Source organism: Balaenoptera acutorostrata, chromosome 1, assembly GCF_949987535.1.
Source record: "Balaenoptera acutorostrata chromosome 1, mBalAcu1.1, whole genome shotgun sequence".
Lineage (NCBI taxonomy): Eukaryota > Metazoa > Chordata > Mammalia > Artiodactyla > Balaenopteridae > Balaenoptera > Balaenoptera acutorostrata.
In genome coordinates this window covers 130,953,026-130,972,803 of record NC_080064.1, presented here as the reverse complement: position 1 = coordinate 130,972,803, position 19,778 = coordinate 130,953,026, and the positions used below count along the sequence as shown (strand labels likewise).

Genomic DNA, 19,778 nt, shown 5'->3' with positions numbered 1-19,778 from the left:
CTAATGTAGATTGTCACTTATAATACAACAGAGATGTGTTGATAAACGTCAGCAATGTGTATGGCTTACTGAATTAGATTGAAGATGGCTGGAGTAGGTCTCACTCCAAATGTCTTCTTTCTACAGCATTAGAAGACCAAAACAATCAGCCCCGTACTTGGAACCTCAAGATCTTTCCCTTGTTCTTTGAATAACATGTCCAGACCTTCACATGACCTATTAGGCAGCATGATTTGGCTCCGATGGCTTCACCTCAAGCTACTATTCCCTTTACCTTGTACTAATTATTAACTTGTTATAGAGAAGGGATGTTGATACATTTACTCACCAGTTTCTACATTCTCAATTAAATTACAGATAGATATGGTTTGGGGAAACTTTGTGAAACAATAAAGATCTGGAAATTTTCTAAGGAGAATGGAAAATGATTTGATTTAGGATGAGAAAAAGGACTGCGGCTCAACCTCAAAGACTCACCTGAGTTAAAGATCATATATCCAAATTCATAGGACAATTCTGTTATTTCCTCCTTAAGGAGCCGAGGAGCAGAGAAAATGGACAATTTTGTCAATCAGCATGTGAGTACTGGCAAAGCACAAAGTCAAGAAGTAAGAGAATAAGGGTGTTCATGTAAAAGAAGCAGAAAATTCCTGGGATGGGCCAAAAAGGAAGATTCAGTTAATTTGCTCCAAGACACAAAGGATGAAAACATGAGTACCCTTGTTTTGTCATACTACTCAGTCTGTTTGGTAATGATCCCCCATTTTATTTAATTCTGGTCTCTGGCTTCTCCGCCAATGGTTCTAACTCACATTCTGTTACGTTACCCTAGAGGATTGTGAATAACACACTGCAGCTGGCAGGTGCCAGTGGCAGAGTAAGTGACATAATTTTCCAGGACTTAAATGAAGCTACCTAGGTAAGGTTATATCAAGGTAGTAAATGTTTTATCATAATTGTTTTCCTCCTAAGTTAGAGATATGACTTACAAACATGATTTTTATGGTGATAGCATATCCATACAATAGACTTTCTTTACTTAAATTGATTGCATTTCATAGAAGACTCGATATATATCAAAACACAAATATGTCCTTCACGTGAAGATATTAGAGTGTTTTAAATAGAGTAGCTGTTATATTTAAACATTCTGCTAATAAAAATTAATTACATGTTTGTTTTTGAAAGATTTTAGATTATTTTTAATTAAACCAATGCCTTAAATTAATCCAGTTAGTTCAGTTTTCAGGTTTATCATTTCGTTTCTCTTTCCAAGGTACAGTCATATCAATCAAGGAAACAGGAGCAGCTGCAATGAAGCAAGTTGTGTTGGAAGCCAATGGCTAAAATTAGATTATCAATGACATTTACTTATATGTTCACAGCTGAAATTTCAAGGGTAAAACATTTTCTCCTGAAAGGAGACACTTCCCCATCACTGAAACGCAGACTTTTGTTATCAAATTATATCCATATTACATCACTGGGTGGTGAAACTGACCCAAAATAGAAAGTGAAACCATAGTCTTTTTTTCTGCTAAAGCTAAAGACAAAATTAAGTAATGGAATTGTTTTTATAAGATTATTTTGACGGGTGCCTTCTTAATTAGGGGGAGATTTTTATCTAGAGAAGTAGTATTCCCAAGGAGGAAGGAAGTATAATGTATCTAGCATGAGGGCAGAGAAAGGTGGTCTAGGCTTTACCCCACCCACCCTAATCTACTCTATAATGCAAATCTTCAGGGACCAAGGCAGTTTAGATTTTGTGAACGTTGCTCCCTTTTCTGTTTTTTGTGTACACTTGTACAGTTTAGCAGTTTTTCCAGATGTCACTTTTCATTTCTCTTTTGGAAAATCCACAGAGTGTGTGCATGTTCTTACATAATTAGTGGAAACATGTACATATTACATCAGTCATTTCCAAACATGCTGCAGTCCCTTCCCTTCACTCCTACGTGAATTACAAGGGGCACCTCAGACGAGAACACCTCTTCCCAAAGCACTACTGTGCAATGCAGCCATTCACTCTCACTGCTGGTCAGGAGTGTCCATCGCTATGCAGTGCAAACATCCACACTGGGATGCACTGCTCTGGAGAGCCGTCCTGCTTCTCCTGGCCCAGCACCACCAGCCCACTCTTCCTAATGAGGCTCTGGAGGACGTCCATATCCCGAGTCACACTGCTGTCAGACAGATGGAAGATGCAGCCCTCCGGAGCCACATTGTCCTTCAGTATGATGATGCCATTTTCTTTCAGGCCATCTTGGCACCGGGAAAGAAATGCAAGGACTTTAACGGTCAGGTACCCTACAGGTGAGGCCAAGTGAAAGGGGGAACAGGATGAAAGGGTGGGTGGGGAAGGAGGTGAGTAGGAAAGATGGACTGACCACAAGGCTACAAATCAGGAGCTCATTTGTTCACTCATTCATGAATTATTTAATAGCCTGAATTGTTTTGCTGCAGGAGGCTTTGAGAATTTAGATAAGAGGACAGGTATCTTCTTTGAGGTGAATCAGTGTACGCTCTATAAAATAGATATTATCCTAGCTAGTCTATCTACCTCCCAGGCACAAGATAATCTATTGCTCATCCCTTGGGTTCCCTCCATGTCCCCTGTACCGCCTAACTCTGTCATCATTCCTCTGTGTCTCACACACACACACACACACACACACACTCAGACCAAAATCCAATTCACTGCTGTCTCATTTCCTGGGAATTTAAATCTAAGAAAGTCTAGTTTTGCCAGTAAATGGGGATAGACTCTTTTTGTCCCCACTTTTTAAAATTTTTCAAATATTTAGGTTTCTTCTATGATTTAGGTTGGTCCAAAGGCACTCCATCCCTAAGGATGGGAATTGTCAAGCTTGTTCAGAGGATGTTATGGGAGAAATCTGGAGGACCAGAGCTTTGGGGGAGTTCCCATGATACCTAAGGCTAGCTAACTGTTCTAAGCACAACTACAGCCATATCTCCCTTTGTGTCCTTGTTCCGCCTCCACAAATCCTCCAATCAGCCCCATGTGTTGTCTTCTCTATCCGGAAAGGGGAGAATGGCAGATGCAATGCCATGCAGGACTAACCAGAGACCCACTGAATCCAGATGACATCGTATCTCCCCAGTGGGGGTGTGAATTCCTGCAGACTGTAGCAGTGGTAGCTTTCTACCTTGTCCCCTCTGACCTGCAGGCAGTTCTGTGCCTCGAGGAGGAACGATTCCATCATGTCCACCAGTTCCACAGTGTTGAAAACCAGCAACAGGACATGCTTGTTGACCCTTCCTATCCCAGAGCCTCAATCCAGGGCACAGTCTGTCCCAGCTCTCCCAGGCCCCTGCAGAAAGGTACCTTGTGGAATACTTCAGGAACAGACACTCACCCTGAGTTTGGACACTCAATTACCTCTTTAAATAAACTTTATTTGGGTCAATTTCATATAATTAAATGTACTATTTTAAGTATACCATTCAATGAGTTTGGACAAATGTATACAGGCACGTAAACACTACCACAATCAAGTTATAAAATAGTCAATGACTTTTTTCCAAAAAAATCCAAACATGTCTAGTTTTTGCCTTCTTTATTTTATTCAAATATAGGTCTTTCAAAGAATTTCAAAATAGGATTTTAGAAAATAATGTCTTAAGTTTGAAAACTGAGTAATTTTCTCTAAGATAAATGGGCCTTTGAAAGCCCTATGAAAATAGAACTTTGTTCACTGTAAATCTGGGTCAAACCCACAGCTAAATGGACCTGCACCATAGCTTACTGCCTTGTTAAAAAAAGAGAGAGCAAAGCAGTGAGAGCCTTTCAGAGTTTTAAAATTACTTTTCAAATTCATGCAATGAAAACATTTCAATTCATACTGGGCTGGATAATTGAAATTTTATTTTTTTCAGAACTGATTTTGGGGGCTCTGAATTATCTACTATTCTTGTGTGGAAGATAATTTTTAAGACTTGAGCTGAGGAAATGCAAACTGTTCCATTCTCAGGCCAGGATTTTACTTCAAACTCAGCCTCAGTGGCACACAGCACATTCATGAGGATAAAAGGTGGTTGCAGCAAAGTCTCCTTGTCTCTTTTCATGCTAAAAATTGTTTTCTGCTTTTATACCAGAAGCTACATGATCTACTGGGCACAAAAGCCCTGAAATTTTTTTTAAAGTAAACCTCTGCATTAAATTAACTGAGGGTGAAAGATGAATAGGGGGTAGAGATAGGAGGAAATCAGCCAATAAAAACTTTCTCAAACTTGCTTCTATAAAGTAATATACACATATACATATATACATATATGTATGTGTACATGACCAGTATATGTCTATGATATGTATATGTGTATATATGTGTATGTGCATATATACATATATATGTATATATATGGATATGTGTGTGTGTGTATGTGTATATATATATATATATATATATATATATATATATATAAGATTCAGCTGGTCTAAATTATTTGGTCACAGTTGGGATGGCTGCTGAATAGGTTTTGTGCTAGAAATTACAGTAACAAGATATTTGAAGTTGTCAATCAAAATCTTAAGGAGAAAGTCTACTCTTGATTTCTCAGGACCTAAGGGTTTAAAAAAAACAAAAATTGGCTAAGGATCAAAAGGTGAAGTTTAAGCACAAGGAAACATCAGAAACGCTGCTTTCCAGTCCACTCAAAAGGCCTTCCTTACAGCAAGAACAAAGAAGAACAAAAAGTGAAGTAATTGTAGCTTCTTTTCAGAGGAAATAATAATAATCACGATTTATTGACTGCTTGTGTGTAGCAAGCTCTTTGCATCCATAATAACTATAGTAATCAAAAAGTCCCACAAGATAATGATTATTCTCCAGTCTGGAGATGAGGACCCTTAGACTTTCTTAATATCACCCAGCTAATGGCAGAACTAGAAATTGAACAGTGAACTGTGTGAATCCAAAGCCAGTTCTACCTTAGGGCTGTCACCTCGAGTGCCACAACTCTGATTCCCTTGGTAGTAGCTGTCTAACGTTATGTTGAAGAGAATTCTAAGGCTTCATTCAGACTTATCAGGAAGAGGTCTATGATTGATTAGTTATGTCTGCCTTGACTATGGGAAGGGGAAGTGTTAGTACATGTGCCATTTGTTTGCCATTCCTAGTTACAATATGCTACATCCCTCATTCAGATATTATAATTTAAACTAAGCTAATTCATTAAAAGGCCTAGGCTAAAGTTTTATGTTATGAAGGCCATAAAAGTAGCATCTTTTAAATAAATTTATAACATAAACAAGATGGAGGGAAATATAGGGACATTATTTTAAGCTACTGAAAATGACTTTAGTAGAAATCTGTGTGCTCAACTAGAGATTCTCATTATAATTTTTCCTTATCTTTATTTGGCCCTAAAGCCTCTACTGATCATGTTGCTCACATTATTATAGCAAGTGATTTTAAAAATTGAACCATGGGACAATAAAACAGAGACAACAGAGATCTATGCCAGAGGATTTCAAGAAGGTTATAACAGCTTAACTCCTTTTTCTCAATGAACAAATAACTATGAAGCTGTCCTGGTTAAAGTGAGGCAGGGCCTCACCCACTCAGCCTTTCTATCCTTCTCCCAATAAGCCCTTGAAGGATCTCAGCAAAACCCTGGAGTTTTAAAACCATTCATGTCTAATCTCCCTACTTTTTCAGACAAAGAAACTGAGGCCCAAAGAGGTGAAATATTTGCAATAGAACTTTCTTGAAAATGCGCATCCTCTGATGTGTATTTTTCACCAACTTAGATGTGTGATATCTGACCACAGTTATCCTTGAAACAAGTTATTTACAAATACAAAAGATGCCTTTCACTCAAATCCTGAGCACCTTAGCCCTTCACCACTACTGCCTAGCTCTCTTAATTGCATATCACTCCACATGGTTGGCACTACTTCTCATATCCTGGCACCACATTTATTCCTCTGTCTCTCATTCACATGCAGCACCTCTGAGAAGGGACATTTAAAGGCTGACCTTGGGAACAACAACTCTAGCCTCTTAGATACCATGGCTGCCCACTACTGTGGTTGGATTGAAATTTGATAATCTTCCATGAATGTGACCAGAACTACATACAATGTGTGATTTCAAAACAAGATGTTTTGTTATTTTCATTTATTATCCTATCTTCATATTTATGGATTCATATAAAAGAGTAAAATATTCTTAGAAATTTCATTTTCATTTTGATTCTGCCTATGTATTTTGTTTTGAAGAATATTATTTTACCTTCTTTCCATTGGAGTTTAAAACTAAAATGAAAGTGCTAAATGCCACTTTATAAAAACCATGAAATACAAGTTAGCCCCAAATTTTTTAGTCATCCAATCTCTGAGAAATGTCAAGAGATAAATATCATCAAATACCGATGACTTTTTATAAATTTCTACTTTCCCCAATAGAAAGCTAGAAGTAAGGAATGTTATCAGCTATGCCGTTGACATCATCTTGGTATCATTTGTTTATTTGCTAAAGTAAGCACATTTGCAACAAGTTTAAACACCTTTTCCCACTGTCCCATGTCACTAAGTGTTGAAAGGAAAGAAAAACTTTAAATTAAACAATCTGTCTTTTCCCAGTTGACACAAGGATAAATCATGTCAGGTACTCATATTCCCTAACTCCTTGTATCTTGACCTGGATACTAATTTAGCATATTATTAAGGTCAAAGTACCAAAATATCATTTCTTTAAAAAGACTGTGTTTGTACTTAGTTAGAGGTCACAGCTTCACAATGAGCCTAGTCTACTAAGAAGGACTCCTTATATTTGTTTGAAAAGAGCAGGCTGCTCTTTTCCAACATAAATATGCAAGCACAAGGCTGTTTCCTTTCCCGGGTCCATGGGCGTGTGTATGGGCTCTGTCTGACCAGCATCCCTGTGGTCAGCTTGGCATTCCACATGGAGTGACAAGACAGCTGGGTTACTAACTAAGCTTCTGAAATGCATTGGGATCAAAGTCAGCCTCACCATGAGGCGAGCAGGAGGGATTGCTCTTGGCCAGACTGGAGGAGAGTTGAGGTCTGTGGTCCACACACACACACACACACACACACAAAGCAGGGATTTTTCTGCTTCATGAGACAAATGGAAAAAATATGTTGTGGATAAGAGCAGGGAGTTTGGTGTCAGACAGACCTTGCCAGGCATAAGTCCCAGCTCTGTCTCTTACCAACTGTGTAACCTTGAAAACTTTCTTAACCTCTCCAAGCCTCAGTTTCCACAACTGTGAAAACAAGAAGTGATAATAATACTTACCTCACAGAATTATTATGAAGAGTAAATAAGACAGTGCTTCTAAACTGACTATCTCAGAAAAAGTGCTCAGTGAAATCAGTCAGCAACACTCATTTAAAAATATTCCAGGTTAACCTGACCTAGAAATAGCCCCAGCCAGCATCCCTAGCTCCATAGTCCTTTATGGCCACAGCTGATGTCCACGTTGGCCCAATGGGTGCTCCATCCTGATCCTTTTTTCTATACTCAGGCAAAGGGTGCTCCAGGGAATTTGGATGTGAAGTGAACCTCACCTCAGCACTAGGGATATTATTAATGTTATGTTTCTAAATAGGTTGACAACATAACCCCAAATATTCATAATATTCTTAATGTTTCCTTCATTAGAATAAAATGGACTCCAAATTTCAAATGAATGACTTCATAGTGATTTGGAACAAAACCTATTTGCTGGGTAGGACTTTGTTCTCAGTAGAACCAACAACAGCTTTATTGTGTGGGTTAAGTCTATTCTAACAACTGAATGAAGCTCCTTAAAATATAATGAATGCATTTTATGAAAGCTTGTTATTAGTAGTAGTAGCAATAAATTAGATTTATTGGGCAATAATTATGTGCACTAAAGTAAGCACTTGACTTATATTATCTCATTTGAGCTTCACATTATCCTATGAGGTGAGTTCTGTGGTTATGCCCTAGTCACAGGTGAAAAACTGGGGTTTAAGAGTATTTAAGGAATAAGCCCAAGGTTGCTTATACAGTAAGAACTGTAATGACTCTAGAGCCCAAGATTTTGGCCCCTACAGTATATGATCCTTCTTCATATGGCATGGAAGTAAGGAAGTGGAGTTTCACCCAACACCAAGTCTATAAAGGGATCACATTCTTTCAAGGCGATGTCTCAACTATGTATAGAATAATATAAAGAGATTCTACTATACTTACCACTTTTAGACTGAACATAAGCTTGCATTTCCTTACAACATTGAATTTTTATTACAGGGACTCAAAAAATCACCCCAAAATCCAAAATGGCATGATCTCTGATCAATCATCTGGGTATCAACTGTTTATCTATGAGACTCTGAAAGAGAAGTCTTCTTAATCCGCTAATTGTAATATTAACACTGCTAGTTCACCTTCCCCTGTAGCATAAGAAATTAGCTGGTGCTAGGAGGGTGAAATGCCAAGTGGGACAAACCAGTCATTTAATGTGACCTATCCTTTCTGAACATCTTAAAACAGGCTTTCACACTAAACTCTTGGCTGAGCCATATGGCTTTAATATGACTTAAGCAACAACACAGAAGCATGTGAGCTCAATGTTTGCAAGGACTTTGCCTCCTCATCAAACTGCAGTTGGATAACTCACCCCAACAAATTTCCTAAGAAATTCCCGAGAGGCCTGGATATCTGGGTTGGACAGTTCAATGAAATTTCCCATCATACCCTCTGTATCTCACCATTGATGACTTGACTTGTTAAAGCATACAATTTCACTGCAAATAAAATATTATTAATATTTATCAGTATTTAAATGGCAGAACAAGTTTATTCTTATCATGCATTGAATTTCCTCTTAGAAGCCTGCAAATTTGTGTTGTGGAAGAAAGGGTATTAGTTTGATGTCAGAAGATCTGGGTTTGAGTTCTGGCTCACAGACTTACTTGCTATGTAACCTTGGGTAAAGTTCTTAACTCCTATGATCTTCAGGTATCTCATGCATAAATCACAATCATGTGACATTTTCATGATTTAATAACACTAGAGTTTAATTTTTAAAATAGCTTGTCACTGTATTAAAAAAAGCTGAACAGTGTTTGCTACAGTAGAATAAATAATGTCACAAGTTTCAAAGTAAGTTTTACCTTTGACTTCCAAATATTTTATGAGAATTTAATCACTAATCTTTACCTCTAATCACGAGGTAGATTAGGCATAGCTATTTTTTCATCTCTTTTTTTTTATGCAACTCATACCCAAATATCTCTTTGTACCAACGTTACAGAAAATGTGCTTGAGCTCTATCTTCTGAAAATAAAATAATAAAAAGAAATATAATATTTATTGAGCAACTGTTCTGTACCAGGTAGTGTACTAGGCATATTCACATATACTATGTCATTTCATTATTTCAGGTATTTTAAGACATTTATTTTTAGAAAAACATGTGTTCTACTTCTGAGGGGTAAATGAGTATGCATTTAAGTCTGTTTTTTAAACCAAAAGGCACACTTGCAGATATAAAATATTTTCATTAGAGGATATTCAGAAGGAAATGATAGAAAGTGAGATAAAAGGGAGAAACTTATGGTTCAAGATTGTAAGCTGAATACATGCATTTGTCCTCCCTGCTCCCCAGTACTCCCCAAGAATCGTTTTAATAAACTCAACCTTTAACAGTGAAGAAAATGAGAAGGGGCCACCAATGGATTCATGATTTCAACAAATTTCTGGAAGACAAAAAACAGATAAAGCAGATGGAACAGAGCTAAAGAATTTACAGCTCAGGATAGTTGCAAAAGGAAGTAAGAGTTAATAAAAAAAAAAATCTGCCTACAGGCCAACTGGTGAGGTGACCAATGCACTCCCCACAAAAGTGACAAGCAGCACAGCTATAATCCTAGGGAGGGTAAATATGTCTCTTCTCTAAAAAAAAGGGAAAAAAAATTAATTAAGTGCCTTAGGAGAACTAGACCAGTTAGTGTTGGAATCCTAGAACACTACTCATTCTGGCATATAGAGGATTCCAAGTACCTCATTTGCTCATACTCAGAGTCTGGCAAGATCTACCAGCAAATGTAGAGCTTCTTGTCATCTTTTCTATTCAGTGGAGAAGTATATAACAGAGGAAACCTTCTCTATTACCTAAAATCATTGACCCTCTCCTTCATTTCTAACTATGGATAAACAATGATTTCCAAACACATGGGGGCAAAATGGCAGTCTGAAAAACAAAGATACAGATAGACAATCAAAACTGACCCCAAAGGAAATAGAAATAATCCAGAAAATGAATGAGAATTTAAACCAAAACTACACAAAAACTTACATCCTTGAAGAGGTATGAGAACAGGTGCATCCATAAATCGAAGATGTCAAGAAAATGATAATTTAAAGAATAATAAAGAATTCTTAGAAATTAAAATTTTGATTACCAAACACTTTGGAATATAACATTGAGTAAATTATCAGGACATAAAGGAAAAGATAGATATGGAAAACAGAAGTAAAAAGATTAGAGCTATAAAGACTTAATTCATGTACTTCCCTGGCGGCGCAGTGGTTAAGAATCCGCCTGCCAATGCAGGGGACACGGGTTCGAGCCCGGTCCGGGAAGATCCCACATGCCGTGGAGTAACTAAGCCTGTGTGCCACAACTACTGAGCCTACGCTCTAGAGCCCGTGAGCCACAACTACTGAGCCCGCACACCACAGCTACTGAAGCCTGTGCGCCTAGAGCCTGTGCTCTGCAATAAGAGAAGCCACCACAATGAGAAGCCCACGCACCACAACAAAGAGTAGCCCCCGCTCACCGCAACTAGAGAAAGCCCGCATGCAGCAATGAAAACCCAGCGCAGCCAAAAAAATATAAATAAATAAATAAAAGTTGTATGAGTTGAAAGTGCTAAATACATTCCATCAGTGCTCAGAATTCAATGAAAAGAATGAGCTATAATCAAAAAGAAAATTTGAAAAATATTTTTTTAAAAACGACAATTCAGAAGACCCAACATCAAGCTAATTAGGATTCTCAAAAACAGAAAATGGAGGGAAGAAAATTATTACAAAATAATAGAAAAAATTTCCCAGAGCTGAAAGAGACTATAAGGTCCAAAAGTACTGAGCAGTATGGATTTTAAAATACTAATAATTAAATAAAAGTCACATTTATACATATCCTTAGGAAATTTCAAATCACAAAGAGTAATGAGAAGATCATTAAGTTATTTAGAGGGAAAAAGTTTGTTGACCTTCAAGTAGGGTTGCCAGATTTAACAAATAAAAATACAGGACACACAATTAGTTTTGAATTTTAGATAATCAATGGATAATCTATTAGTATAAATACACTTGAAATATCACACATTGCATGGGACATACTTATACTAAAAAATTGTTTGTTGATTATCTTAAATTTAAATTTAGCCGGCCTTTTATATTTTATCTGGCAACCCTATGTTCAAAGAACTAGAATCAGGCGTACAACACAGATCTCATCAGAAACCCTGGAAAACAGTGGAGCAGTGTCATCAATATTCTGAGGGAAAATTATTTTGAGGTTAAAATTTGTTACCATTTAAATGGTGAAAGAATATTTACCTCCCATGGATTCATTCTTCAGATGTTTTCTGAAGCTATATTCCAGCTCAATGAGGGTTAAAATCAAGAGAAGATATACAATGAAAGACAATGAAATTAACCCAGGAATCCAATGAAAAGAAATCCCAAAATGACAGATACTATCAGATCTAGAAAGAAATCAGTTTATATTACAACAGAAAACATAGGCTTTAAAAAAATATCTTCAGGAAGTAGAATGAACTGGATTCTGGGTAATAGATAGTAGGTAAGAAGTAAGGAGACATTAGTGATATTCTTAGGAAGACATATTTTTAACCTCAAGCAACAAAAATAAAAGACAGTTGAAAGTTCTAAGTAAAATATACAACAGTATAAAAATGTTACAATCAGGATATGAAGCAAACCAAAATACGACATAATTTTATGTAGAAGGAGTATAAGAAAAGACAATCTATTTAACCTTAACTAGGAACATTTTTCTTCAGGTAAACCAATTGTGACATTGGACTAATGCACTACTTGGCTTTGAATTGAACAACGGTTACATAATCCCAAATTTTGATTCTAAAAGTTAAAAATCCAATAAACACTACTACTATCCATTTTAGTATGTTTAATCTGTGGAGTTAAATCAGTATTTCCCAATTTGAAAATACTGGATGTGGCCAACATTTGGACCCTTGAATGATCATGAATATGCTAAAAGGGGTACAGGAATCAGTTCCCATGTACTTTATTTTCTAGAGACTAACAATGTTATATACTATATCTCCCATATATATTAAACAACAATAATAGATTGTCATTTTAAAAATACAAATCTTTTAAAACTATTAATAATGTATAGATTTTTTGACATTTTATACTCAAGTTAGTTACTGATTGAGAAAATAAAACATTAAAACGAGCATCCTCATGTTCAAAAACATTGGAAACCACTGACCTACACCAGTCCCCCTTCCCTAGTACTTGGTAAAGTGTTGTGTAAACAGGTAGCTCAAGAAATGCTGATAATTTCAACAGGGATGACAAAAATTAATCATTGCCATGCCAAAAACATGACTGTTCCAAATTCTTCTGTTATGTCTCAGAAAACCAGGCTAGGAAATCACAGCTTACAAAGTCTTTCCAGAGTTGAATGCTTCTTGGGATCACAGGCAAGCCACAGCCCAGTACTGTCTCGTTGATCCAACCAAAGCAGAAAAACAGCCACACTCATCATCACCTGGTTAAGTCAACAAGTTGGTGAAGTTTATTAAAACCCTTAATCTGGAAATGGGAATGGTCCATTATGCCAGCAACATTTAGACTACAAGTGAATGTCAAGCTCAGCAGGGGTCAGACTCAATAGGTACGTTTTTATGGTTATGGGCTTGTCACCTAATTGACAGGAACATTTCACTAAAAAGATATATGAGGTGTAATGGCCAGCCCCAGGTTCTCCCTTCTTGATAGCTCCTGCAATGGTGCCAGTTGATTCAGATAATGTTATCAGTCATCAGCCTGTGCCTTTTTATTATAGAAATACATCTAGTGGCTTATTCTTGCATGATTGCAACGTTTTTATGAAACTTGGGGTAGTCTAAGACGGAGGCTAGACACTCTATTAGTTCTTGATATAATATGGTACTTATTTCTTGACCTACGTTAAGAGCTGAACTCCCAAGGACCTTCCAACAGCTTACTTGTTACAAAAAGAAAAATAAAGTACATGTGAATCTGCCCTGAAGAAGAACAAAGATCTTGTGAACTCTCTAAGAAAAATTTTGTTGAGAGATAAGTGTCTATGTTTGCTGAGTACCTTTTTTTTCTTTTTCTTTTTTTTAATAGTTAGATATAACTATTTTAGACTTTATTCCAAACGTTAGACCTGTTTGTCAACTGAAAATTGACCTGGGAGTCTTCAGAGGATATGTAGGCTAGATTTAAATGGTAAGTTTGAAATGATCGGAGATAGAATATTGAATCAAGTTAGTCTATAAGAGAAAAGAAAGTCCAACTAGAAGATGCCCTTATGAAGTGTAAGATCTTCCATAAAAGAGATTTGTAGGTGATGATGTCTCATTTTAGCCATTAAAGAAGTAATGGTATAAATTTAAGGAAGGAAGGAAGGAAGGGAGGGAGGGAGGGAGGAAGGAAAGAAGGAAGGGAGGAAAGAAGGAAGGGAGGAAGGAAGGAAAATGTACCTAGGCACAATGGAATATTACTCAGTCATAAAAGGAAGAAAATCCTGCCATTTGTGACAACATGGATGGACTTTGTGGGCATTATACTAGGTGAAATAAATCAGAGAAAGATAAATAATGTATGATCTTACTTACATATGGAATCTAAAAAAAACCAAAGTCATATCTGTGTTTTCACCAACAGGAAAGGGTAGGAAGTGGGATTTTATCAATGTTCCTGGTAGAATCCAAGGGTCTGTGTGTGCCAGAATACTAGAAAGTCATCATTAACAAGTCTCAGAATTACCCTGAGAGGCCCTCTAGGTTTTATTTCTTCCCTGCATGCTTTAGGTGTCTGGTGATTCTTGCCTCTAAAATAATGCACTGCCTACCCTGAAAGTTTTAGTGGGTTTTTTTCTTTCCAACTGAGAGCTATTTCAGTTTTTCCTAAATTCTTTTCAGCCTTCAACACAAATAACGTAAGCAGAGGTGGGAAAGGAGGGAAAATACACTTTCCCCTCTTTAGCAAGAATGTACTCAAGCTCCCACCACACATCACATCCCCTGCCCACTTGGCTGAGTGTCTTCCTAACTCTCTATTCCAACTTGAGTGTTCTACCTGACCCACTGTCAAATTTGAAGAGGTCAGAATTCAGGTGAAGATACTGGGGACAGAGTTTTCATGGTGAGATTTTGCATCAGAAGAGTCAGAAGCTGATTCAGCAGTCACCACGCCTCCTCTGCACCTCTGCAGCATCCTGTAGTGGTCTCTACCACGATTTCCACATTCCACAAAAATTATCTGTGTGGGTCTCTCTCTTACGCTAAACTCTCAGGATAAAGCTCTATTTTATTTTCCTTGTAACCCTAGGACTTACAATTACGCTTAACACATAGCAGGCCTCTTTTAAATGTTCACTGAATAAAGGAATATTGTCTAGCTTTTCGTTCTTTGAATAATACACAGGTTCAGCAAAGTAGTGAATGGCTATAAGGAAAAACAAGCATAATCACAAATAAGTCACACTTTTTGCAGTTTACGAAAAACTATAGGAGGATATATCTTCTCTCCTAAATAGGCATACCCAAATAATAAAAAATATTAACTATCGTTGATCAAATATGTATATATGTGCTATATATGCTAAGCATTTATATCTAACTGAATATGTAAGATAAATGTGATTATCTACAGAAGAAAACAGGGCATCAAGAGGTTAACTAAACTGCCAGTGAGTGACACAACTGGGATTTAAACCTAGGTCTATTTAAATCCAAAACTCATATTTCATCCATCTAACACTGTGTATCTGAAAGTCTGCTAAATAAAGGGAAATTATCTGGTTCTTCATTTCTTTAAAGTGAAAAAATGATCTTACAGCATTTGTACTGCAAAGGTAACAATAAACATTTGGAAAATGTATCACTGTACAATAAGTTGTGCAGCAATGCCTACCACAGGGATGAAATCAATTTGAAAAATGCCAAGAGTTGTATGCTGAGTTTCATTTGGAAGTTCCAAGTGTATTATAGGAAATGTTTTTATTAATTCTAGTTTTTAATTGCGATGGCAAAGGCATGGCCATTGTTCTCAATTTCCTCCTCAGAGCCTAATTCTTCTAAAAAGGGGTAAGTGAAGGGGGGTTGGTTACTAACCATTAGTGGGTACCTCCTATGTGCCAGGCATTATGCTAGGCACTCTCACGTCATCTCTTCACACTCTGATCCTCACAACGACACTACAAAACTGGGATTATAATCATCATTTTATAGGTAAGTATGAGAAAATCAGAAAGATTTAGTAACTTACTCAATATTACACAGAAATGAAGTGTCACAGTCAGGCCCTAACCCAAACCTATTTAAATGCAAAGCCTTAAGTCAGAAAGAGAAAAACAAATACTGTATGCTAACACATATACATGGAATCTAAAAATAAAAGTGGTTTTGAAGAACCTGGGTGCAGGACAGGAATAAAGATGCAGACATAGTGAATGAACTTGAGGACACAGGGAGGGGGAAGGGTAAGCTGGGATGAAGTGAGAGAGTGGCATGGACATATATACACTACCAAATGTAAAACAGATAGCTAGTGGGAAGCAGCCACATAGCACAGGGAGATCAGCTCCAGCTTTGTGACCACCTAGAGGGATGGGATAGGGAGGGTGGGAGGGAGACGCAAGAGGGAGGGGATATGGGGATATATGTATATGTATAGCTGATTCACTTTGTTATACAGCAGCAACTAACACAACAATGTAAAGCAATTATACTCCAATAAAGATGTTAAAAATAAACAAATAAACAAACAAACAAATAAATGCAAAGCCTTTGTTCCTTTTGCTAAACCACGTGGAACTATTGTTCTAAATGTGAAGTTAAACTAAGTCTTTAACAATGTCCAGGAGTAACAGATTCTTGTTCAATATATAACTAATAAATATTTGCTGACTTCTATGTACTAGAAATATGCTGTGGATAGTGCTAGAAGAATTACTGAGGTGTAATTATATGAACATCTCCAGTTGGGCCATATATAGGCCCCTGCATACACTGGTATCCAAACTGGAGATTTATATGAATTGTTTTCCTATTCCACTTCTGATTTGTTCACAAACAGCCACCTTTGGAAAATTCGTTCACTCCAAGCCTCCAACTGAATTTGGGCTGGTAAAACTAGAGTATATGAACCTACTCACTGGCTGCCCATCTTGTTGATTATCTCAGTAGAAAGCCAGTGCTCCTCATAGACTATGCTTTGTATTCCTGTCAATTCAAAAAAATGTGGTGAAACTTGTATTGTTCCTCTCATTAGTCAAGTTGCCATTTACATTGGGAGGCAACATGATTCTGTGGTTAAAAAAGACAGACCATGGAGCTAGACTGCCTGGATTCTAATCCTGCTCTACACTCGCTACCACAGGCTCTTTGGCAAGTTACGTACTTCCTCTGTTCCTCAGATACAGGGTGGAGAAAATAACAGCACCACCTAATAGAGATGTTGTGAGGGTTACCTGAGATACTATATGTAAACCACTGAGAATAGCAATAAGCTTGTTCCCATTTCTTTGTGAAGACCTGTTGTATTCAATGGCATAGGTAAGTTTTCCACTGGAGATTTTGAATATGCATGCTCTTGCTTCTCCATGAATCACTGAGGCTAGCCGGGGATATTTCAGCAAATGTCCCCATGACTGAATGTCACTGTACGGTGTGCTGATGTGAACCTGGCTGCCTAACACAGGCAGCTGGAGGGAGGAAGGAAGGAAAGAAGGAATCAAAGAGTCCGGTTAGCCACTGTTCTTCCCATAACTACCCCAAACAACAAACTCTCTGTGCAGACTCTACAGTACAGTAGGGTTCCCCAACCTTTTAAAAGAAGGGCTTTATTTTCATTTCTATGAAGTCTTGAAATCATCAGGAGGAGGGGAAGCCAACTCTAAAACACCTCAGTGGGGCTGAGTTTTGTTTCCAAACTGAAAAGACTAATATCCACTGCAGCCTGAAAACTCCCATATAGCAAATTAAGCTTATCATCTTCGGTAATGCCTGTTCTAAGGAAGGCTACGTGGTGACTTTAAAAGAGATCTGACTCTAAGGAAGGAGATAAAAAGCTAATGCTTACTGAGCGTCAGCTAGTTTCACATATACAATCGCATTTAATCCTCCAACAGCCCCACAGTTTTGAGGAAAATGATGCTCAGAGACTTTAGTAACTTGCAGAGGTGATTTTCTCTACCACTAGCAGTGCCAGAATTTGAACTCAGGACATTGGTAACCTGCAATTAATTATTAGTAAGGGGCCCTTAATTTGTCTAATAAATATTTATTGGGGTCTTTTAATTCATCTTTAGCTACTTTCAGAGATGAGTTTCTTTTCTAATGATTATTTTTTAAATTTGGCAGTCATCTGCCCCTTAGTGAACCTCTCATAAGTTATTGTAATTAATATCTTTCTCCAGACTAATGCAACATGAGCCAACAAGCTACTGTTATTGAGGTGTGGCCCAAAGAGTGTCTCCAGAAAAGCAATGCTCTGACAATATGTGGAGTGGTAGACTTCCAAATAGACTGCTCTAATTTTTCCATTTGAATACAAATGAGATGTACACTATGTCCTAAAAGAATTACTCATGCGTAGTGCGATCTACCAGAAAAAGCCCTGGTCTTGGGTTCTTGCTTTGGTATCTAGATGAGACCTATCTAGATTAGATCTCATCATCTCTGAATTTTCTTTTCCTCACTTGGAAAAATAAGATAGGGGGCAAGAGTGAGAAGGTGGGTGGAAAAATAATAATACCCTATCTATCGCATAGCATGGCTGTGAGGATCAAATAGAGTCATGAATGAGAAATTTTTGTAAGAAATATATATAAATATAAGATGAAAGTATTTGTATGTCTAGAGTTAAAGATTCCCTTCAGAAGTGGACTTGTAGAAAGAGACTTTGGTAAGCTACTAACATAGTTTTGAAGACAATACAAAGAATTATGTAGCTCCTTTCACATCTGGAAACCCTGGCCACATCAAGTGTACAATGCGGCTTTCAGCAACCTTAACAAAGCAGACTGGGGCTGATATACACTGTTCCTGCTTTCCTGGGGGGAAAATATAAATCAAAGGGAGATACTTTACTCCTTAATCGCCAAGTTATTTCCTCTTCAGTGTTGTTAAGAGTGCCCTGAAGTAACCATTTTCACAGAGGCTGAGAAAAGTGGTGTAGACAAACCTGATAAGCTTTTTATTGCCCTATTGTCCAATTCCCTGAAAACTAGAGGAAATAACTAAAATGGAGACAGACTACAGCCTAGTTTTTTTCTTAATATTCAAAGATCAAACTAAAATCTGCTCCTTTTAAGCTCTTGGACTATTATTGTAATTTAGAAAGGATTATGTGGAGTGTATGCTCATGCATACAAACACACACACACACTCACACACTCACACACAGCCACACACACCAACAACCTTCATCTATTATTGTTTAGCCTTTTAAAAAAATTCTTTGTTGATATGCATCTGTATTAATATTCTCATCTTTGAGTTACCTAATTTGCCCACCTCTAAATTTTTGCAAATATTAAAAATGTCCTTCCAAGCTCAAGAAATTAATTTCTATAATCCTGATACTCAGGCAACCAACACCCAGAGAAGCAAGTCACCCATGTCTGAGGTGCATGGAAGTCCCAAAATAGAGGCTTGTCCTGCCAGGCAATACCTGATCTTTGCACTTTCCATAAAAGAATGCCATTGAAACATTTAAGCCCACTGACATTGGTTGTGTGTCCTTTTTATCTGAAAAGTGTCCTTGTTCTAATTCCTTTTGCGAAAGCCCCACAATCTCACACAGTTGCTCCAGTCATTTCTTGTCCCTTATCTAGTAGCTCTGACTCACTGACCCAGGGGAATATTTTCCAGCAGGTAGAGATAGCTCTGAAAGAAGTCATTGCAAATGGCTTTGTGAAGAATAAAGGACATGCTATGTCGACAGAGTTCATCATTGGTCTTCTGCCTGCGGGATCTGAAGGCAAAGTGGGCTCCCAGGTGGGCCATGGTGAAAGGGGATAATAGTTAACCCTACAGAAGAAGGAAGCTTGCCTGGCTGTTTCTTTGAATTAACTTTCTCTTCCTACACGGACTTGAAACTGTCATTTTAAACCAGCCCCTGTCCATCTGTATCAGGAGAGGTGTCATGGGGTTTGGGGGGAGGGGCGGCAGACACGGGGAGGTCAGACACTTGGCACATCTACCGTCTGATTGCTTGGCTGACACCACTCCAAGCCAACAGGTGCTAACTAAAGATGAAAACAGGCTGAGTGAGATCCTGCTTCATCCAGGAAAAAGCACGCCTCCCTCCTTTAGCTGCCACTTCAAACAGGCAGGAGCACAGCCGGCTAACACCCTGAATCCTTGCTTTAATTTGATTCCTAAATTGGAATAGCCTAATTTCCATTTCAAAGAGTTGTGAATATTTTGCACGAGATCCAGTTCCCTGATTTCCATCACTCCTCCTGGAATGCCATATCCTCAAGTTACAAGGACCCTT

At 37.7% G+C, this 19,778-nt stretch overlaps 1 protein-coding gene across 1 annotated transcript; it reads right to left on the bottom strand.

The window, feature by feature from the left end:
* Nucleotides 1-2,038: 2,038 nt before the first annotated feature.
* On the bottom strand, nt 2,039-19,285 carry NTMT2 (N-terminal Xaa-Pro-Lys N-methyltransferase 2). The gene is given in 5 exon segments (XM_007172510.3): nt 2,039-2,307; nt 3,083-3,332; nt 8,635-8,717; nt 8,720-8,761; nt 19,132-19,285. Coding segments are annotated over 5 exon segments (798 nt in total).
* Nucleotides 19,286-19,778: the final 493 nt, after the last annotated feature.